The 21,415-nt window shown below is 42.4% G+C and overlaps 3 protein-coding genes across 3 annotated transcripts in view; 1 reads left to right on the top strand and 2 right to left on the bottom strand.

Annotated features, from left to right (window-relative positions):
- Positions 1-2,559: 2,559 nt before the first annotated feature.
- si:ch211-256a21.4 lies at positions 2,560-6,788 on the bottom strand. Its single transcript, XM_034879813.1, has 4 exons — positions 6,478-6,788; positions 6,103-6,289; positions 4,246-4,437; positions 2,560-3,814 (listed from the first exon to the last, which is right to left on the bottom strand). Exons 2-4 carry the CDS (start codon positions 6,275-6,277, stop codon positions 3,489-3,491), a joined length of 693 nt encoding a protein of 230 aa, XP_034735704.1. The 5' UTR covers positions 6,278-6,289; positions 6,478-6,788; the 3' UTR covers positions 2,560-3,488.
- Positions 6,789-7,291: 503 nt separating this feature from the next.
- On the bottom strand, positions 7,292-16,595 carry accs (1-aminocyclopropane-1-carboxylate synthase homolog (Arabidopsis)(non-functional)). Its single transcript, XM_034878454.1, has 17 exons — positions 16,357-16,595; positions 16,150-16,282; positions 15,298-15,959; positions 14,436-15,193; positions 14,275-14,334; positions 14,117-14,187; positions 13,919-13,988; positions 12,333-12,399; positions 11,555-11,652; positions 10,488-10,565; positions 10,177-10,277; positions 9,631-9,720; positions 9,478-9,523; positions 9,201-9,342; positions 8,799-8,941; positions 8,501-8,654; positions 7,292-8,205 (listed from the first exon to the last, which is right to left on the bottom strand). The coding sequence occupies exons 1-17, from the start codon at positions 16,385-16,387 to the stop codon at positions 7,790-7,792; spliced, it is 3,120 nt and encodes a 1,039-aa protein (XP_034734345.1). The 5' UTR covers positions 16,388-16,595; the 3' UTR covers positions 7,292-7,789.
- A 471-nt stretch (positions 16,596-17,066) lies between these two features.
- The window catches only part of furinb (furin (paired basic amino acid cleaving enzyme) b), a 74,527-nt gene continuing 70,178 nt past the window's right edge, over positions 17,067-21,415 (top strand). The window contains exon 1 of the mRNA XM_034878455.1: positions 17,067-17,799. The gene's annotated coding sequence lies outside the window, so the exon portion shown is untranslated. The remainder of the gene's footprint in view (positions 17,800-21,415) is intronic.

Raw genomic sequence — 21,415 nt, forward strand, 5'->3', positions numbered from 1 at the left:
TGAGATGTCCGAGACGACACCACTTACGAACAACGGTACTGGCGGGCAGATATGGTACATACACAGGGATTCAAAGACACGAAAACAGTGTTAGTAACAGAGACAGCAGAGAGAGTTTCCACTATACAACAACACATGCACTCTCAATTCAAATGGCTGAATGTAGGTGCAGGATAATCAAAAAACTCTGCTCTGCCTCTCCTCCTTCTGTCTGTCTTCGTTGCACTCGGTTTTGCTGAACAAATGTAATCAGCCGGGTGGTCTGGGTGGGACGTCAGTCACAAAGAGCAACGGCTCATTGCCGATTCCACAGGCGAGATGAACCGGGTCCCTGCAAGAAAGACGACTGAAGGACACAAGGTATGCTCTCCCGGCAGCCTCTCTGTGTCTGCCTCCCTCTGTCTGCTTTTTCTGAGATTGTAGAACTGCAGATATCAAATTTCCTGACTTTTCCATTTTCAAAGAGTGCCCACTTATACTGATGACAATGCAGTGGAGGCCACAATACTGCAGTGGTCAAACTCAAATTTTGACTTCATCAGAATGTCAAACTCTTAAAATCTCACGGCACAAAAACAGAATTCAGGGTCAGCGCAAAAACTGCTTTGTGACATCCCTCTCCCTTTGTTCTCTCTTCCTCTCATCTTCATGTCTACTTCTCCCCTGCTGTCTAGTCTTTCAGCATATTTCCTCAGCGTCTTGACTTTGAACCCAACAGCATTAACCAGTCAGGAATGTTACAAATGTTTTGACTGAATTATGTAAACCATGGAGAGATAAAACTGCAAAAAGCATGGAGTTCTCGCTTTATTTCATAATTCATCATGCTCCCAGATCAAGCCAAATAAAACTTGACTTATTAAGTAGTCCGGCGCACTCTGGATCAAAATCCTCTGAAATATGCTTGAGAATATTAATCATACTTTGTCTACCTTGCAACTAAAAATCAAACGCACACACACACACACATACACATGCATACATGCACGTTTTTTTGTGTGATTCCATTACTCATCATATAGGAACAATGTCTCCCACATTCCACCAGGTTTTTTTGAAAGAGGCAAAGCAATCAATGTTACACCAGCACCACCAAAAGGTAAAGCTGAAAACAACAGCTTGCTTTCTTCACCTCTAAAATGCAAACGTACAGCCCTGGAAGTCTGATTAAGGATGCCTCGCCCAGGCAACCAGCAGGTTTATATATTTATCTCAAAGAACACAACCACAAACACACAGGAGCAAAGAGAAACACGCAGTTTATACTAGAGGGATGGGCTAGTGGCAGTGCAGCATAATTAGTAGGACACGGCTGTATAATTGGTCTCTAATTGATATGAAGAGCAGCGGTTTATCCCAGGTTGTGTTGTACACATTCTGCCGGCCACGGGTAGGAAACGCCGGCGGCCCGCTCAATCTTGGTGCCATCTTCTGATTGATGTCTTTGTAGCAAAATGCCCTTCAACAATCAGTAGCCACAATCTCCCTGTGTCCATCAGGCCACCTGTCTATCTGTGTGTAACATCTTCTACCATTCATCTGTCATTTCATCCTTTGTGCCTAAACGTCCCACTATTTCTTTCTTTCTATCTCCACATTGATTTGACCTGTCTTTCTCTGAAGGCATTTTCAACCTTTGGTCTGTTATTCTCAGGAAGGTGAAAGAGCAGCGTTTGTGGTGGTGGAAAGGTGAAAAGTGGTGGATTTGTTTATGAGACATAACGGCAGCCATGAAAGACATTCTGCATTCTATGGCCCAGACAGCACTCAACAGGGGGGAATAAAGACAACTTTAGCTGGAAAGGAAATCCATTTTAAAAGTACTTTTATTTATAAAAGAAAGGTTTTTGTAAGATTGAGAATTCAACTATAATAACAGTCACTAACGAGAAGCACAGGTGGACACAATGGATTGGATGGATTTGAAGCTTGGTGGGGAAGCTCTTTAGAACGGTTCTGTTCATGGATCGCGTGCTGATGCAAGACGACCTTCAAGGACATTTACCTCATTTACACAGCAATTAAGCACTAGCCTGTTGGTAAATTGAAAAAGAGACAAAAATCCTCTGTGGATTTAATAACAAACTCATTACCAGGGCCCAACAGGGCGGAACTGCCTTTTAATTAGAGCAACACCTGATTAACGCCCAATTAACAGAGCCAGAGACACTTAATTCTCCCCCACTTTGGCAGGTTGAGAACATAAACATAGGCAGTCCAGCATGGGAGTGCTTCCTCTCCCCCGGGGAATGGGTGAGAGAAAAGTAAATAACGACTTTGGATGCAGTCTGTTGTTGGGTGGTCCAAATGATCCGCAGAGCTAGGAACTGTATGCTGGGAATGGATGAGGTAGGTGTTCCAACAAAGGAGACAGATGTAGGCCTGGCTGGCAAAAAACTGTGCTTCACTACACATGCAACTCCTGGTGGGCTGATGTACAGTTACTGTCTTAGCAGTTAACCCTCATGTTCAGCCATATGTTTCCTTTATTTATTTATTTTTATTTATACTGTTTATTCCACTCTGAGATCAAACTTTAAAACAGATACGTAATAAACTTTTGTTTTGCCGTGGAAAAGGTGTGGACATCCCATGAAAGAACAGACAAACTACGCCTTGCTGAACATACTATTTATCGTACCATATTACATTAGTAATAATAAGGGGCTACACTTTACAGTACATAAGAGTGACACAACACTGTCATGAACGTGTCTTATAACATTTTAGTCAAACATTTATGACATAACTCTTCTTTTAGTAAGTGTTGTTCAGTCTTGTCATGACAAGTTAGGGTCAGGGTAAACGAGTAGAAAGGGTTAGGGTTACAGTTCATGTGTCATGACAGTGTCATGTCACTCTTATGTAGAAAACTTCAAGTACAAGTGTTACCAAATAAAGGACCATTCTGTATTACTCATCATCAGCAAACAGGAAACATTTTATAAGAAAACAACAAAGAAACACAATGTGTATTTGACATAATTTAAATAAAACCTATTTTGATTTCGTTGAGGACTGTCCAGTATGACCAGATGGCGCTATTTTAACTTTCGGCAACTACAGTACATTGCAGCTCCTATGGAAACTTTCATTCAAAGTTAGTGTCTTGTTGACATAAAATTCAACTGAAAACCCTCTACAACGGGATCTGTTCCTGGCCCAAGAGCAAACCTGGACAAAGACTAATGAAAACTTTTCAAACACCAGTCTACACATGCACTTTGTAAGAGAACAGTTCTCATATTACATTTGGGGCCCGGTTTCCCAGCCAGTGTTGTTGGTCTTTAGTGTGTTTTTATTCCATTTCCGAGCCTTTAGTCCCACTGGCTTCCAGAACTCAGACTTTAATTCCTCTGGCAAACACTTAACCCCCAACACAGTTAATCAATATTTAGTCTGGTTTTAAAGATCTATTAGGTAACTAGAAATTCATTCCATCTGTGTGCTTTAATGTGTAACTTACACATTCAAATCCAGTTCCTCTGTCATGTCCCGATTTCTGAAATCCACTTAAGTCCCTTGGGAGTCATGTTGCTTTTCCTGTTACCAGGGTAATAACTATCGCTGAAAGAGCGTTTAGCGGCCTTAAGTTGAGAGGAAATCCGCCACGACTCCATCGCCGTCTCTAAGTCTGGCAGGATGTCAGGCACAACAGCTTTCTCAGCTACAAACACTATCATCTCCACGACCAACAGCAGGACCCAACCTACAGCCCCTAGCCAATAGGAGGAGCCCAGGCTGGAGAAGTCTTGACGGATTTCTTCCCTGTGCTGATGGGTGAAAAGAGACCAGCTGAGGAGGAAGAAAAAACCTGTAGATAGAAGGAAAAAAACAGGTTGAATCAAGTATCATTGCCAAGAACAGAATAAGAGTCATTAGGGTCAATTATTACGTGCCTGGAGCTTTAGAAAAGAGTTTGTATGATAATGAACTGCAATTCCAAGGAAAGTTTAAAAAAAAAAAGTCTCTTTAAAAACTGCTGCCGTGCAGGGTATGTAAATGACTGGTACATAAAAGAATTTCTCTAGGTGTGGGTTAGAAATGAACTACACACACCAAAAGGCTAGTTTTGTTAGAGGTTAATTGCTGTAGAAATGGGCCATTTTTTTACTACTTTACATGGATGGTAATTATTATTTTAAACTCCCAGAACAATACTAGTCTAATTATTAATAAATTCATAAAACACAAAAACATGCTGTGTGGTTTACACAGGTGTTGTGGGCAGTGCGGCGGTGTTACCTGTAGAGGCCATGGTGAGCAGCAGCAGCGTGGATGGGTAGAGGGCCTGTCCTGCCATGAGGAGAGAGCGAGTGTTTGAGTAGGAGCGCACCGTCCGAGGCGTCCAGCAGAGGGCAAACACCAGACACAGAGCACCAGTGCTCACAGCCATGAGGAAGGAAATCACTCCGAAGACTCTCTCTGCTTCCACGGCTGCAAGACACAACAACACACACACAGTTCAAAGTGGGAAAGGTAAACTAGACTGATTGATATCAACTTTAATTTGCCACTGTTGCATTACTTTCTACTAGGGCTTGTGGTTTTTTGTATCAAGTTCTACGGTTAAATAGTTATCATGTGAGTATGTGAAACCTTGAGAAAGGGAGAAACGTCTGAGGCGAGGATAAGATAAACTGGCAGCTGTGGCTTTGTGAAAGAAACACATTGTTCCTCTATTCAACTTGGTGAACTATGTTGAATTTTAAACTTAATACACCCAGCTACAGCTCAACCAATGGTGAAGAAAAAGAATATGATGTACTAACACCCATTTATGTAAAACAACTTCATGTCTACACCCATTCGATAAAAAGGCAGAGCAAGGGATGAGTACTTTGGAAGACTGCTGAATGATTTCAGTACTCATCCCCTTTTTAAAAGCATAAAAGGCAAGTCTGCGTCCGTGTTTTTGACTTGAGGCTTTGAACCCAACAGGCTGAGCGATTTGAGTGAAATAAAAAAATCTAGTTAAAATTTTTCTGCCAGATATTGTGATTGTGATTCAATCAGCGATTTCCTTTTTGCTACATATTGCACCTTCTACAATCATGTTCAATAAAATAATAAAAACAATCTGTGGTAACATTATTCCAGCATTTACCTTGTGAAAAAAACTGTAAACATAATTATAAAAAGACAAATAAAAAAAGTTAAATTAGACCAAATATTTTACATTTGATTCATCGCGGTCTTCATAATGAGCTGATGGCCTTCTTTTAAATCACTAATTCGATGAGAAGGACTAATGGTTCAGGACTAGTCTCTGCTGTAAATAGGCAGCCTGATGAAGGGAAACGTGTTGAGACGATGTCAAATTCCCCAAAATGATGATGATGATCACATGACCCTGCCTACAACTGAAACCAAAAAAAGTTAAATCAAGAGTTCATGGACTTTTCGGTAGTTTTCATGTATATTGAGCTCACACTACATTACATTTATTCTGAAAGCGTGTGGGCACAACAACAAAAAAATGGCACACTGGAATACAACAAACTGACTGATGGAATAATTACCAGCCGTTGGATTCAGTTGGGTGGGGGTTTTTTTTGGTTATTTTTTTTTAAATAATTGAATATCTAAAAAAACTAATCTTAATAATTGTATTAAAAACATATGTTTCCTTATGTTGTATGTATTTATTTAAATCATTGTCGTTAAATAAGGTCTTTATAGTTTGACCACCTCTTCCAATAATGGACAAACTGACAGGTGAACTTATTTCTTTGTCAACAAAAATAAAAACAAGGTGTAGCTGGCAAAGACCCGCTGAACAAGATTCCCACTCGTTTGCCTCCAACCGAATGTGCCAAGCCAAAACTTCAGCAGATGCAAAGAATGCATATCTCCAGTACCGGAGCGAGCTCCGACTTGTTTACTACTGCTGAGAAGCTGGTGTGCAACCCAGTGCTTTTTCAAATGCTCCCCCTGATGTTGATCCCACCTAGAGATTCAGTGGTGGGGGATGTTTTTTTTCCAAATCGGTACCTTATTAACACAGCAAAGACATGTTTATGCCTTGTTCAATATGTATTACCTTAACGTGTAAGTGACAGCTTCAGACAGATGATTATGTAAATGTCGCTTGTTGCTCACCTTTAAGGTTTATCTGGTCACTTTCAGTGTTATTCCACTCTGTCCAGAGTCCCCTCTCCTTCAGCCACAATGGTGTCCAGACTGCATAGCACACACACAGGCTACCTGCCAGCCCCACACAGGACTGAGAAAACCTGAAGCGACTGCCTGAGTCCTCCAACTCCAGCAACTGCATATCTGTACAACACTGAGGGAGAAAGAGAGAGCGAGAGAGAAAACAGAAGGCCGGGGAAAACAGAAGACAGGAAGAAAAATGATGTGTAATTAGTGCAGTAAAGTTGATTAACAGTAGGTAAATCTCTTAGACTAACCTCCTCATTTAGTTCATATACATCCACTTTAGAATGTGGAATTATAATTACAGTACTGTCTTACCTTTGTTGTGGTAGAACATAAAAGATGTCAGGGACAAATCTGTGAAATGAGTCTGTGTCCAGGTAAAACAAAGTGTATACTACAGAAACGACTTATGGTTACTGCTGTACAAACACTACTGTACAAACGCTTTGAACACAATGCTCGTACTGCTGAGGACCACAAGCCCTCACTCGCAAATCAAGCTCTCGTGTTTCTCCACCTCCGCTGCAATGGAAACTCCCCCCAGTCAGCAGCTAAATTTCCCTGCGAATTCTCCACTGTGCCCCACCAACTCTCACTGTAAACAAAGTGAAAGTGAAATAATGGCCATTCAGTATTTGAGGAAGCATAAGTTTGCGTAGGTAACATAAAGCATTGAGGAAATAAAGAATAACTTGACATTTATAGGAGATTTAGAAACATCTATAATCCCCTGATATTTGAGATATATATTCTGTAACAGACGTGTTTATGTCAAATGCAGAAATGTGTGTGTGTGTGTGTGTGGGGGGGGTGTCAACCGGCGATTATGCATGACAACACATTTAAGGAAAACCCACTCTTGGTTTCTCACAGCAGGGGCATGTGATGTGGTCGAGGGCGTCTTGAAACTCTCCTCTTCGTCATACCCCCCCCTCCGCTTCCCATTGTAGCGACGGAACGTCCCCGCAGCCCACCCAAAAGGAAATGTTAAAAATGAAATGCCTTCAGAGCGTGTTTCGTACAAAATAATATAGAAGATATCTTAAAATTAAAACATAAAAATTTGAAAGTCAAGATATTTATTACGGGCCCATTCAGATCTCACTCTAAAAGAAAGATGATAGTCAAATAAAGAATAAATTTCTTTATTCACAGATCATTAACTTTACAGAAGTGCAATACATTCTGATCAAATAAAGTGCATATGAGCAAATAATAAAAGATGTACAATTCAGATTAGAATATTTAAGAGAAGAATAGAACGGGACTTTTGGTTGATTATATTTGGCATTCACTTAGAGTTGCAGTAAATAAAAATACATATTTTCAAATTAAAAAAACAAGGCCATCTCCATTAGCAGATTGAAAATAAGGCCTTGAGATGCAGAAAGAAAAGTGTTGCTGTCCTTCCATCATGGCCTTACCTGCTTTACTCTCCTTCTTCTTCTCTTTTCTTTAGCCATCTCACAGCAAATATTTCCTGGTTACTCAAAAATAGCCATCAGATTTGACCTTGTGTCAGGTGTTGGTGTCCATCTTTTTACAATAAAAACAGAGACTAAGAAGGATGCTGAAGTACTGCCTCTTGACATGTGGCAGCTACATTTAGGGCCACTTCATCCTAAGATTACTTTCTGGCTCTTTGCAGCAGGGCCTTGAATACATCAAGAATCTCGGGGTCCTCCGCAGCAGTCAGCTCTGGAGTGTTTTTCTCCAGCCAATCGGAGGAGTGGATCTGGTGCCTGAGTGTGCCAATCAGAGAACCCAGACTGTCGGGCTTTGATGCTTGGCAGTCCAGCAACACTAAGTCTGCAGTGGCCAGCGGGCCTGTGTCAGGAGCTGGGCGATCCTTTTCCATCAGCTGGTTGGATGACTTACTCTCGGGTGATGACGTTGAATTGACAACCGCGCCATTGTCTGAATCGTCGCTGTCCTCTTTCTCGGATTTATCGCTCTCCTCACTGGCTTCTTTGATAGAGTGTGTATCGGGGCTGGTGCTTCTTTCTTCAATTTCTTTCAAGGCCTCCCTAATGCGCTTCAGGCCTGAAATAACACAACACGTTGACAGAACAAGTCCGTAACTATTATCCAATCCTTACCTAGCTTAAGACACAAAGCAGGAGATAAACTGGAATAAAACAAACCATCGACTGAACAAATGAAATAATAGATATGACTAATCAATGTCTAGTTTAAGGCAGAAAATGTAAATTAGAGAGGAAAAAACATAACTCACTATTTTAAAAACTTGAAAAATAGATATCAAGTTGTCAACATGTATAATATAAGACAGGGAATAGCTGAACAATTGGGTGGGCATATCACACTAGAGACTGACCGAGCTGAAGGTGGTGCTGTTGGTCTGCGAAGACAATGCGGAACCAGCCGGGCGTGGAGCAGCAGAAGGCCTGACCACAGCTCACCACCACCTTGTGTCTGAGGAAAGCCTTCCACAGGGACAACTCCTCCTCAAACGACGGCTCTCGGAGAAACTACCAGCAGGGACGGAAGTGACACATTAAGCCCACAGGAACACAATGTTTTCCAGACATAACCATGTGTAGTTACTTTAAAATTAGTGAGAGTGAGAAGTGAAATATTAGCCCCACTACTTAGCGTGACTTTGATCTTGGTACCTTTCGGAGGTCAGCCCAGACGTACAGTGCGGCATGTCTGTCCAGGTAGGGGATGCCCATACTCTGCAGCTCTCCTGTCAGGTAACTGTGAGCAGCTTTCAGTCGGCGCCTGTTCTCGGGCAAAAACTCCTCACTGATCCACTCTGGAACACAAGAGTGTGAAGTGACAATAGGTAAGTGTAAATGGAATGTTTCAAGTCGTATCAGAGTAACGCAAAAAAAAAAAAGGGGGTGCTATTTCTCGGTAACAGGGAAACTGCTATTAAGCAAAATGTTCCATCCAAAATAGTTTGAATTTACGCATTTAATCTTGACTGGTTTTCACCAAAAAAGGGTTGATGTGAGGATCGTTTTCCCAGTGCATTGTGTTTGCAAAAGCACACGTGAAGCTTGGATCCGTACCTCTGTCCTGAAGCAGCTGTGCTACCTGGTGCTGGCTGTTTCCAGAGACGCCGTGGAATGCGCCCAGCTGGGCCAACGCCTCCACAAGGTCTCTGTTCTCGGTATACAGAGTGCCTATTCTGATTCCTGCCATTGCAAAGTCCTGGAAACAACAAGAGGACGCAAATGAAGAAGAATGGTGAAAGCAGACGCCCACTTAGGAAAAGATGAGACTTCACCGCTCTGTGAGCGGTGATGTAAAAAGTGTCCTGTCTTCACAATGTCATTCAGTACGTACCTTGCTCATCCCCCACATTACATGTGTCCTCTGTGGGTCAGGCAGACTGGAAAAAGAGCACATCGTGAGCAGCTAAGATGCTGTCTTCAGCCTCGGCTGTTATGACTAAAAGGCTAATAGCGTAATCAAGCAGAGGCTAGGTTCATGCAGTACCTGTCTAAACTGAGGACACTGTTAAAGGCAACAGATTCATCAAAGACCGTCAGCATGTACACTTCATCCACGATACAGTGGAGCTCGTTTCTAAAGCAGGAAATCATGGAGAGAAAGAGAATATAAACAGTCCATCATTAATAAAACGTGGTTTTATATTGTCAATGATTGTTATTGACAAAGGAAATGCAACATAAAATGTAAAATGGTCCCTTCAGCGCCCTGCGTCAGCGTGGTTTATGGTTACAACCGCTCCGTGGAGGGAGTTACTCTGGCAAGATCATTTAGAAAACAATAGATGATGGAGGAGAATCCTTGGCACATGGCTGCACTTGACAATATGCTAACGGTTAAGAGAGGTGATAAAGCTTAATCAAGAGCGCTTGATATTCCACACACGGGACAGAGCTCTCGGGCCGTAACATAAAAGAGATCACACAAGGAACTGTATGCTTTGCTTAGGCAATGTGCTTAAAGGAGCCCCAGCACTGCTGGGAGGATTACCGTGTTAGGCCACAGCGTGAGATAAAAGTGGGGCAAACACACCTTTTGGCAAACTCCAAGAAGGCAATCATCTCATCCGCGGTGTAGATCTCAGCCAGAGGGTTGTGGGGGTTCATCAGTATTACAGCTCGGATGATCACACCCTAAAAGAGATGGCCACTTTCTAAATCACTGAAAATGTGTCTTCAACGTCTTTAGAAATAAAGCGGAAAAACAAATCACTGACAAAAAGAGAGCATCCAAGACGTTTATCTGAACTAAGAAAATTAGCCAAGCATTTTTGGAGTGGTTCGGTCTTTCTTAAAATATTCATTAATGTCAAGTGCTTGAGAATAAATGCATCCATGAATTACCTCTTGTTTAGCCCTTTTCAGACCTTCTTCTAGTTTGCCTTCAGTAAGGTGGAAGGGTCGACTGTCTTTGCCATCAGCCTTAAAATAAAAAGGGAGGAAACAAAAACATTCAAATTGGACAATTGACAATGCTGCGTGAGGTCACATGATGCATTTAAAAAGGTGAATGCAGTGTTCATGTAAATATATATTATATTCAGTGCTTCCCACGGATAAGAAAGCAATTTGTGGCGCGGGGTGGGGGGGATGGAATGACGTCATATGCTGCTTTGCATTTTTGTGACATCTTTACGAAATTTTGCATAAAGCTTAGCGGCTGTGTCAGCAAGGTAGATAGAAAGAAATAGACATCTTTAGCCAAGTAATCACAATTTCTATGAAGAGTTCTCAAAGAAGGCCGGCATGTCCAGGGCCAGGCCATCTCAGCTGTGTCTTTCTCCCGTCGCGTCCCGCTGTCTCTCCTGCCTACACCGCGCCCCCCCACCCGCACCCTGTCCCTTCTCCCCTTTCTACCTGCCTACGCACACGGGGAGGGGAGGGGCTGCTCCTCACAAAACAGATTCCGAGAGAGGGGATTGTTTTGGCGGCCACAGGAGAGAAATATTTTGCGTGCTTTCTGGATATTACTGGTGACTTTATTTTTTACACAAAGTCGCCAGATTTGTTGCTAGATGTTTAATGAAAAAAAAGTTGCAAAGGGGGTCAAAAAAGTCGCTAAATCTAGCAAGAAAGACACTATGTTGGCAACACTGTGAGACAGACGCTGTGTGCATGGAGGGGAGGGGCTGTGTGCGTGTGTGTGTGTGTGTGTGTAGAGAGACGGAGGAGAGAAGGGAAAGGAAATGCAGCTGAACGAATGCCTGTTTTAATTAGCGTTAATAATAATAATAACAACAACAACAACAACAACGTGTGGTGGCCGGTGTTGATTGTGTGGTGCACCGCCACAAATGAGTCTGTGTGGGAGACACTGATATTGAATGTATACGATCAGCAAGGCACATCAAGAACATATAGAATTACATAATTAAACACAATCACATTAACTCTGGACTCTGTATTCCTACCTCACAGTCAAGAGGAACATGGAAGAGCTTTACATCACTATACAAATGCAGATCCTCAGTGATGACACCGTAGAAAGGAGTGGGAATGAGAATGGCATCTACAACATGAAGAACACAATGAGCACATGAAATTGACACATCCAGCAAGCTAACCCATATAAGCCACTACGTAGGTTTGACTAGTGTTGAGGTGTCTTATGGCGGGTCAGTGCATTACCATCTACGCTGAATTTCTTTAGAAAGGGTTTTACAATTTTCAGCTAGGAGATAACATCTCTAGTTCAAAGCGGTCCAGTAAATCCACACGCTCCATAGCTTTGGAGGCGTTCTCTTTATTGATAAGAATATTCAGGTCTGCTGTCAGGACTGATCTATCATATCTTGAGATACCAAGTGAGATCAGCTCTGAGAAAAGACCAACATGTGCTGCTTTTCAGGCTTGTGACTTTTAAAGCACTTACTGAGCTAAACAAATATAATACATTGCCTGAACTGAGGCCTTGCTTTTAATAGCACTAAAGCAGCAATTTATGCAGCTGCCGGCATCAAATAAATACAAGAGTAATGTTTAAATGATTATACTACAACGTCCCCGTTCTGTTATATTTTTATTTGATGATCATTTTGAAAAAAACAAATACAAAACATTCCTGTTGTCACTGTGCACATGTTTGTTTTCACACACTAGAGATATGGCTGTACTGTGTGTGTGTGTGTGTGTGTGTGTGTGTGTGTGTGTGTGTGTGTGTGTGTGTGTGTCAGAGCATTCTAAACCTACCTTTAGGGTCACAAATTACTGCTGCAATACACGAGAAGAGGGAACCACAGCCATTCATCACCACAACCTGAACAAAGACACATCCCCCGTGTTATGAAAGACCCAATTAAGGCACAGAAGAAGCCTGATAAACATGCTACAAATTCCCTTTCTAAAACAGATATTCATGACATCTGAATTTAAGTTGGTTTACCCATAACAAACAAGCTGTTGGTTCAGTTGCCACATTTAGCATCTTCATAATCATTACGGCGTTAATCAAATAAATGAATGGACACACACACACACACACACACACACACACACAAGTTAAAGCAAATTTCTTTTAACCCCACTATTCTTTTTGACGCGCAATTAACGCACAAGCGTTCTGTGATTTAGGCCTCGGGGAATCTATAGTTTGGGAAATCAGGAAGCGATGCTGCAGTAACCTCTTTATTTCCACTCTATGGTCAGACTCCGTTTAAAAAGTAGCTTTCTAAATGCTTGTGTGCTCTGACTAACTTGGCATGCAGTCTTAATTAATTTAATAATTTTGTTATGAAGAAAACTTAACTCCAGGCTGTTTTGGAAGAAGGAAATAACGAGAGTTATGATAACCTCTAGTCCAGAGATCTTCAACAGGGGGTCTGGTCTTCAGTACGCCCTTCTTTTACCTTCATCTCTACCCTTTACATCCATTCATCTCTCCTTAACAGCCAAGAACTCCTGAATTCCCATTAAACCTTTAAATAACAATGTGGTGGCGTGGTTCAAAAAGGATTTATTCCAACGTGTTCTTTGTTGATTACATTTGTGTTTGCCTTTTGTCTATGTCCCTTTTAAATCAGAAACACAGCTGTGTCGAAAAGCTAGTCCGTTTTCCTTTGATGCTTTATGCATTGTGGTGCTTTAAATTGTAAAAATATGAAAAATGTATAATTAGGAAGACCGCAATGTTACAATACTTAATCAAAAGACCTGCTGTCTGTGCCGTTTGTCAGTGCAATGGAAAATAAAAATGAAAAAAAGCAGCCAATTCGTATTTATGTAAAAGAAAATAATTATTAGAAGTATGATTTAGAGTTAGACTAGACTAGTCATTTTGAAGAATATCCTTTTCGAAATTTCAAATGATTAATAATAGATGACTGTCTAGGTAGAACTATAGTGCTGTTCCGGTGGCACTACAGTAGATATGGTGTTCCTGGAGTTTAATCTCTAGAGAGAATAATATATTTACCTTTTGTACGGTTGGCTGGGTGTATAATCATATTACACAGAGTTTGCCCACTATTAATAGTCTTAGTATAAATGTTGTCCAATATTTCCCTCTGACATATTGTGGGAAGAACGTCCTGTAACTACTGTAGCCTTACAGAATATAGATATGATAAAGCACCTATTTACAGTAAATGCTTTACACAAAGTCCCTTGGGTTTTTAACACGATACGAGACAGAATATATTGTTATTCCCCTCATATACAATATTTACTCTTTAATCCTATATTATAAAGTATATTCAATTGACTGTCGTAGTTGTCTTACACAGACGGATCACATTGCTTGTGTTACATCCCTTCCAGCATTAAAAACAATAACTCACGTTGTTAGCTTTCAATGGGTTTGGAGAACAGCAGTAGTGAGTCAGGAACTTTGCAACCTCCTCTCTCAGGCTGAAAGAGAGCAAGAAGGAAAGGATATAACAGGGGTTTACTTTACTGCTACTTACTTCTTGTTGAAATGTAACATTACCACAAGCCGCTCATCTAGATAAAAACAAAGGTCCACGTGAATCTCTTACAATGCGTGTCCCTTCCAGTCTGAATACTGCAACAAGGATGGGTCAAAATGTGGCATGTCAGGCTTGGTCAGCTGTAGCAGAACGGAAAAGGAAATGTATTTGTGAATGCAAGCAGAATAATTTAGATTCCCAGGATGTGAGTGCACTGCTGAGCTTACCCGTTGACCAAGAACATCATAGCATAGTTTGTTCTCACTGGTACCCATGTTGATTATACCCTGGAAGTAAGAAAAAGAGCTTATAAGAAATTGTTATGGTACCATTTTTTTGCCACATCAGAGCTGTCTGACAAATGTATTTCATCATGACCCAGACTCACATCAGGGTTCTTTGTGTCATGGTGTTTGTCCATTAAATATTGGGCATAGCCCTCCTGGAGAATGCCTTGAGTTTGGCGGATGCTGTTGCCACGGTTGGACAGGTACGCGCTAGGGCCAGGAGTTTCGGCACCGTTCAGTGCTGCCAAAACGCTCTGAGACATTTTGCAGGCCTTGACAGATGCAGGCGTTGTGGACTCTATTGTCTCCTGAGTGGAAAAAGCCTGTGTAGTGGGAGCCTCTGAAGGGGGATGAGATAAAGATGACGAGACAGAGGGGGTGGCCGTGGTCATTAGGGATGCTGACAGATGAGCTAGGGGTGAAATGGAGGGGTCAGTCGGTGTTGTCGCGGCGGTCGGAGTGCCCTGTCTGACAGCGACCAACACCCCTGTGAGCATGCTGAACAGGCGGAGCTCATGCTGGCGCTCCTGTTCCGCCCTCCTCTCCTCCCGCTGTTCCCAGCGCTCCTCAGCCTGCAGCTCTCTCTCCAGCCGCGCCTCCTCCAGGGAGAGCAGGCGCTCCTCTGCTGACTGTTGCCATTTCAGAAAGCTGGCCAAGGCTTTATCCAGGCTTCTTTGGCCACCGCATCTAGCGCCCCCATAGCTCCATGTCTTGCCACCCAGGCGACGCTTCCTCTGTCTCACACTTGGGGGACAAGAAGCCTTCTTACTGGGCCCCTCTAATATGTCCTGTGGCCCAGGACCAGCAAAAGCGTGGGTGACAGCTGTGGCGGAACTGGCAATGTTCATGTCACTAAAACCTGTGGATACGAAAAAGAGAAATCACTTTTCAGTAACCATTTTCTAAACTCATGCTTATGACCGTAATAGTGATGATAATGATTCTAGTATTTGGATTGACAACCTGAAGGTGAAATTCTTGGATTTGCTGAGCTCTCTACATGACCCAGAGGGGTATCTGGCCCCAGTAGAGACTGGCCATCAGTTTCCTGCTCATCTCCAGATTCATAGTACATCTCGGGGGGAGCGACACCTGAATTCAGCAGGCTCTCCTCAACATCTTCACATTTGATATCCAGTGGATCTCCAGGTTTTGGAGGCTGACCAAACAGAAACCCACCTGAGGAGGCAGGACCAAAGGTGCCTGCTGAAACTCCTTGCAGGTATGCCTCAGGCCCACCTGGGCACTGAAATACCTGTTGAGCTATGACAGCTCCACCCAAGGAGGAGTAGGTAATAGCTGGCCGGTTCGCCAGCACCCTGTCCATCACATCATAGAACTTCCAAGACCTCATTTTGTGGTTGTCCTTAATGCGGCGGTACTCCAGCTTCATCTTTTTGATTTTCTCCCTGCACTGGTCACCGGTACGGTAAATGCCCTTTTCGCGCAAGATGTGGGCTATGCGGTCAAATACACGCTGGTTGCGCAATGAGCTCTCCAATTCATTCTGGACCGAGTCATCGGACCACAGCTGGAGCAGCTCCACTATCTCCGGGTCGGTCCAGTTGCTGCCTCGTTCATGCCTCCTGCCGCGAAAGTCCATCCTGTAAGTTACAGGAGGTTTCCTGCAACGCAAGATGACGGGACAAAATGAAGACACACTGGTAGCCTACCCTACAGTACCTCTGTTGTCCTGACTTCAGGTGCACATATAACGTAAAAAAGAAATTGAGCTTTAAGTGGACACATGTCTTCTTAACGTTAATGTTTAAACAATACTACACGTTATTTTACCCACTTAGCTAGCTATCTCACCGTGAAAGTGCAGCTCTTCTGAAACAGATTGTTGAGGAGCTTTTACTCAGATGTGACATCAACGTAGCTCGACACCTGTCACGGCTGGTTAACCCGATTTGGTTAACTGGTTTGGAATGGCAAAGCTTTGGTGCAAAGAGATAGAATTAATAATTACAGCAAATGTGTCACATTTTAGCGAGATGGGGAATAAGAATAGACACGTACAAAAATATCTACATCCGGGTTTACGGCACATGCGTGCTGTCCTTACTCCGGGATATCTTTGGTCCGTGCTAAAGGAGGAGTTGTCGAAAGCGAGCTGGGTTATATGCCAGACTGTAACGGGTGGACACAAGCATACGGAGTAACGTTAGAGCTATGTGTAATGGCTCCCTCTACCGTACGGTGTGCTTTATATTAATGTGTGTAAATTGAGTAGATATCCAGAAGATGGCGACCACACACAGCGGTACAAATGCATACAAGCTATCAGGAAAACAAGGACGTGTGTTTTGGGCACAGGCGTAGGCCAGACATCTTATTTAACAATAAAAGTACCATGACAGCGGTTGGAATAAACGCAAATAACCATAATTATCACAAAAAAGGTGTTGACTTACCGTTAGACAACCATTAATCGAGGCTTTGTCGTCAAATATAATTCCCTTAGTTAAAGTATACTCATTTACTGTTATAAATCATGATTTATATGTAATATTATACCACGTATTAATGTGTTCTAACTATTGAAGAAGGTAAACTGTTAATGTTGAATAAAAATTGGATAAAGGTGACCTTAGATAAGTTTATTACTTCTTCGGGCTACATAACACGGTCACCCGCCCTTTTCAACGACGACGGTTTTACAAATCAAGCATACGCGACAGTCCAATCGGCTCTAAACGTGACGTATTTCCTGGAGAAAGGCTTTTGTGGCAGTTTGTTGTTATCTCCATCCAGTAGTGAACCGTTATATTGTATTGTCAAGTAGCTAGTCCCTTATTCTTACTTTTTTTTTTTCTTTCCGTGTATTTACTTTGCGTTTGTAAATTAATTGCCAGCAAAAAAAGCCATGTGAAATAACTCAACCCGTTAGAAAGCGTTAAAGAAATAACTGGGTGCGACGGTTGAAGTTAGCGTTAACTGGCAAAATATAACCATAGTGGTGGTTTGGCAAGTAGTTGGCGGACAACATCACGGCTGCATAGTTGAATTCAGCACTTTTGGAGGAGGATGGGCGTGTTCGGGTCGCATTATTATTCATCTCCTGGACCAAGTAGAGGACGTACATCCCTAGGTTAGATGTAAAGTTGAAAGAAAAACCTCATGAGAAAGGACAGTCTCCACCCGGAGGAAGAAGAGAGTGAGGAGGCATGCCGTCTCGTTTCTGCATAGTTTCGTGGTAAATGCCACGAGTTGGATGTGTTAAAAGCAGGGAGGGGAGCTGTGACAGAGTGGGTGGGTACAATTGGAGTATTGGCGGAAACTATAAAGGCTATTTCAGCATAAAGTGTCTGCCAGCGCTGTCGACATCTCTCTTCCCAGTCTTCCCAGTCAGGTGTATCCTTCCCCAGTGAGGTAACAGGCTTAATCCAGTATAGCTAGGTGAAGGAGACATGACTTGACCAGCTTTCGTCCGCTGCGCTTCCTGTCTGAAGTTTATTTTTGGTAAGATACCGCATGTTTGTTGTTCTCGTGTATTTACTGTGTGGTTTTCTACAGCACGTCTCATTTGACTCTGTTAATTCAGCTTTATGTTCTGCTTTCCTCCCTCCTGTCTGTCTGTCTGTCTTGCGCAAAAACGCAATACATTTTCTTTTTGTCTTACTTATTCACCCTGGAGCCTTAATAGGCTAATAAGCTAAACCAGAGACGGGTTAGAGACCCCATCAAGTAATTTTAGTGTCTGTGTATGTGTGTGCATTGGTGTGAAATATTTCAGTCAGTCTTCCTTGGCAATGCATTGATTGTTTAGACTAATTTTACTCACTATTCCTCTTCACATAGGCAGCTGATAAGTGTGCCTATTCATTTTAAAGTGAGCTCAATTTGAACTAACATGCTGAACAACTCAACTTAAAGTAAGTCCTCCTACCTTGTACTCTGGTTAACAGTGTTATTTTCTGTCTTAAGTGCAAAAAAAACAACTGATATCTGAGATCTCAGTAAGTGAGGAAGTCGAGGCCACCAGCTTTTGAAAGAAACAGCTCCAAGCTCCCGCTTCAAATCGGATTACACTACCTCGCTGCATCAAAGATTACCTTATAAAACTAATCTTTTGTGCCTCTCTTTGTTTTGCCTAACTCTCGCCAAGGCCTGTTACGAGATCTAAGCTATTACAAGGGTTTGTCCTGGCTCCATTATGTTTATTTTTTTGCCAGGGGAAGTCAAACTGAGTGCTTCACATACACACTTTGTCTTGAACACCACCTCTCCAGCTCTGTTGATTCATCACCAGCGCTGGGTTTAATAATACTGGCAATTCTTCAGGTGTGAACTGAGCTCTTAGAGCACACATTTTTATAAGAAGCCTAAAACAGGAATGCAGTGGAGGAGAAAGAAGTAGGAGGACAAACTTGTCAACAATATAACTCACCTATAAACTAGGGCAGCGTGTTGTGGATGAGAAGAAGTTTGACACAGGGAACAATGCCAAGGTTCAGATGGCTGTTAAAAATTGGGTTGGATGTCTCTGTGGGACATTACTTACAGAATTGATTCTTTCTCCTAGACACATTGCTGCTGCCCTCGACAACATTTTATCAGGCTTTTTCATCTCCGTAGCTTGTAGCCAGTGGGAGCAAAGATGGATCACTCACTTCAAAGTGTGTCTCAGATTACTGTCGTACAGCTCACTTCCAGCTGTGTCCCGCTGTCCTGATGGAGCACACCGTGCCTGTGCCAATGGTCGTGGTTTTCCAATCGCACTCTTAACGTGGAGCAATTTTCCCTATCAGGAAAGAATGCTTGGCTGTCAGGGGCACTTCACCAATGTTGCCGTTCTCTTCTGTGCCTCGGCTTTCTGTGAGAGAGCGGCCCAGAGCACATGGTGGGTGTTGATTTGCCGGGTGGGCAGCCTGAAATAGAGCTGGAGTGCTGCATATGGTCTGTCACAGGCTTAGCGTACTTGTCATTACCAATGGAAATCACCTGTTTATCCCCATCAAGAGTAGATATGTTATCTTGTCACATGAAGTTTATTGCGTCTTTCCGGATTGATTCTAACGTAGTGGAAGTTATCTGAATGCAAAGGCTGCATGTTCATGTAACCGTGGGCTTCTGCTGCTGTTTACTAAGCAGTGTCGCTGGCACAGCTAGGGGACTCAAGGGTTTTCCTGGTCAAAGACCTTTTCCAGACGGGTAGGGAAATTTAATTGACAAGTTTCCAGTCTCAATCCCAGTTCTCTTAATTCCAACTCTTCACGTTATAACAGGTAGCTCTAGATTCAGGCTATATAAATAATATAATGTGTTGGACTCAGTGCCATAATACTAATAATGTGGTGATATTATCAGTTTACTGTTGGTATTTTAATCAGCAGTGGAAAGGATGGCCAAGTAGATGGTCGGTCATCCATTAATCATTTCACTCTGCTACAACTATCCAATGCTGGATTTCTGAGGCCAATACCAAGATCGATGTTTGAGTTGTTTTTTACAAGAGCTGGCTGGTGTACAGTGTTTTTGTCAAGGATCCCACAAATCTGGCAAATAAAAAGTAGTGGCAAAGATGTTCCAGAAGGCCAGATATTTTACAGTTGAGCAATAAGTATATGCTTTATTTTTTAAGATCGCAATAAAAGGAAACACAAGACATGAAGCTAATGAACCGTAAACTTGAAATGTAATTATGGCATTATTATAAACGGCTTTTAAATGCAAATCTAAGCATCAAACCTGCTAAAATATACTTAGAACTGCCATCCTAAATAATCTGTGATAAGGGAGTATTGGCCAATAAGATAGATCTTACTGATGTGTGTGCCAGGCTGTAACTCACAATGCTGTTTAGGCCATTGTATACTATAACTATAACACAGCCTGAAAGATCAGCAAAAGACAACATATTGTTAACTACAATGGCAACATATTGGTACATTATTCATTATACCATACTAATATTATTGTATATCAAAATCCAGATTTTGCTGGAATTTTGCAAAATCAGTTTACAGCAGCTGGCCTGTAACATATGTTAACAGCTAGTTTTCCTCAAAGCTGCTAGTGTGTAGCATACAGATGATGGTATCAAGAAGATAATGAATGCACAGTGTTGGGATGCATTGCTGATCCATCTCCTTCTCTTCTCAGTACAGTTGAATACTGAGGAGGCATCACAGGACAGGAATCCCTCTGTGGTTCGTTTGTACACCCGTGTTCTGATGGCCACTGAGCACCTCCACTGGAGCGGTCGGGGGTGAAGTGCACCTCAGCTGTCAACGCTGAGGCAGAGGAGGGGACTGCTCATTACGAATTGTCTTGACAGAACGTGTAAACAAAGTGTTTTTGATAGACGCTACCTGTTGTCGTTGTTGTCGTTGTTGTCGTTGTTGTTGTTGCTGCTGTTCTGTTCTGTAATTGGACCAATTGAGCAACATTTCTCACCGTCCTCTTCGCCATGAGATACTGAGCTAAATTTGAGTGTCAAGCGCTTGAAACGGACAGCGCTTAATTAATGATTCAAATCTGTCGTGTGATTTTTAGCATACCACAGGTCACTTATCCACCCCTGTATATCCACTGGCGCACTTACACAAGTGTGCTGCTAATCTCGAAAGAGGCTCTGCAACTGGTTTTCTGTTTTCATTTTAGTTTAGATCCTGAACTCTTAGGTTCTCCTGTGGTTTGAAGGTTGAAGTTGCATCTCAGTTTAAGGCCTTTGATGTATATTGTAAGCGTAGCAGCCTCTTGTTAACTCCTCTCCAGGCTGTGTTTTGAGAGGTGTTTTGGGCGTTGTTTTTTTTTTTTTCTGCAATGCTGTGTGGGGGAGGAGTACCCCCTTCCTTCTGCTCCTCTCTCTTTCTCCCTCTCCCTCTTCTCCCTCTTCCAGCCCTCTCTCTGACAGCAGGCCCCTACTCCTGTTTTTGTGACTCCAGCGTAGCATCTAATGAGCTCAGAAGAATTACACCACAGGAAGAGTGACAGCCCCTGGTCATGTTTTCACCACCAATCCTGCTGCACTCCAATCCCACCCACTCCTAAATGTAACTGTGAATCCATGTGTTAAGTGAGCTTCTTTTTATTTGATTAGTTTGAATTAGTTATAGTTAGAATAGTTTATTTG

Source organism: Etheostoma cragini, chromosome 8 (genome assembly GCF_013103735.1).
Source record: "Etheostoma cragini isolate CJK2018 chromosome 8, CSU_Ecrag_1.0, whole genome shotgun sequence".
In the NCBI taxonomy this organism is placed as follows: domain Eukaryota; kingdom Metazoa; phylum Chordata; class Actinopteri; order Perciformes; family Percidae; genus Etheostoma; species Etheostoma cragini.

What these genes read in the sequence shown, in the direction of transcription:
- si:ch211-256a21.4 (XM_034879813.1), bottom strand. Translation starts at nt 6,277, where the DNA reads ATGCAGTTGCTGGAGTTGGAGGACTCAGGCAGTCGCTTCAGGTTTTCT. An exon ending in TGACCAGATAAACCTTAAAG is followed by an intron (nt 4,438 to 6,102) that starts GTGAGCAACAAG and finishes TGTGTCTTGCAG; the next exon opens with CCGTGGAAGCAGAGAGAGTC. An exon ending in GCTCACCATGGCCTCTACAG is followed by an intron (nt 3,815 to 4,245) that starts GTAACACCGCCG and finishes TTCTATCTACAG; the next exon opens with GTTTTTTCTTCCTCCTCAGC.
- accs (XM_034878454.1), bottom strand. Translation starts at nt 16,387, where the DNA reads ATGTGCCGTAAACCCGGATGTAGATATTTTT. An exon ending in ACCCATTGAAAGCTAACAAC is followed by an intron (nt 12,400 to 13,918) that starts GTGAGTTATTGT and finishes GTCTTTGTTCAG; the next exon opens with GTTGTGGTGATGAATGGCTG. An exon ending in TCTGGGCTGACCTCCGAAAG is followed by an intron (nt 8,655 to 8,798) that starts GTACCAAGATCA and finishes CCCTGCTGGTAG; the next exon opens with TTTCTCCGAGAGCCGTCGTT.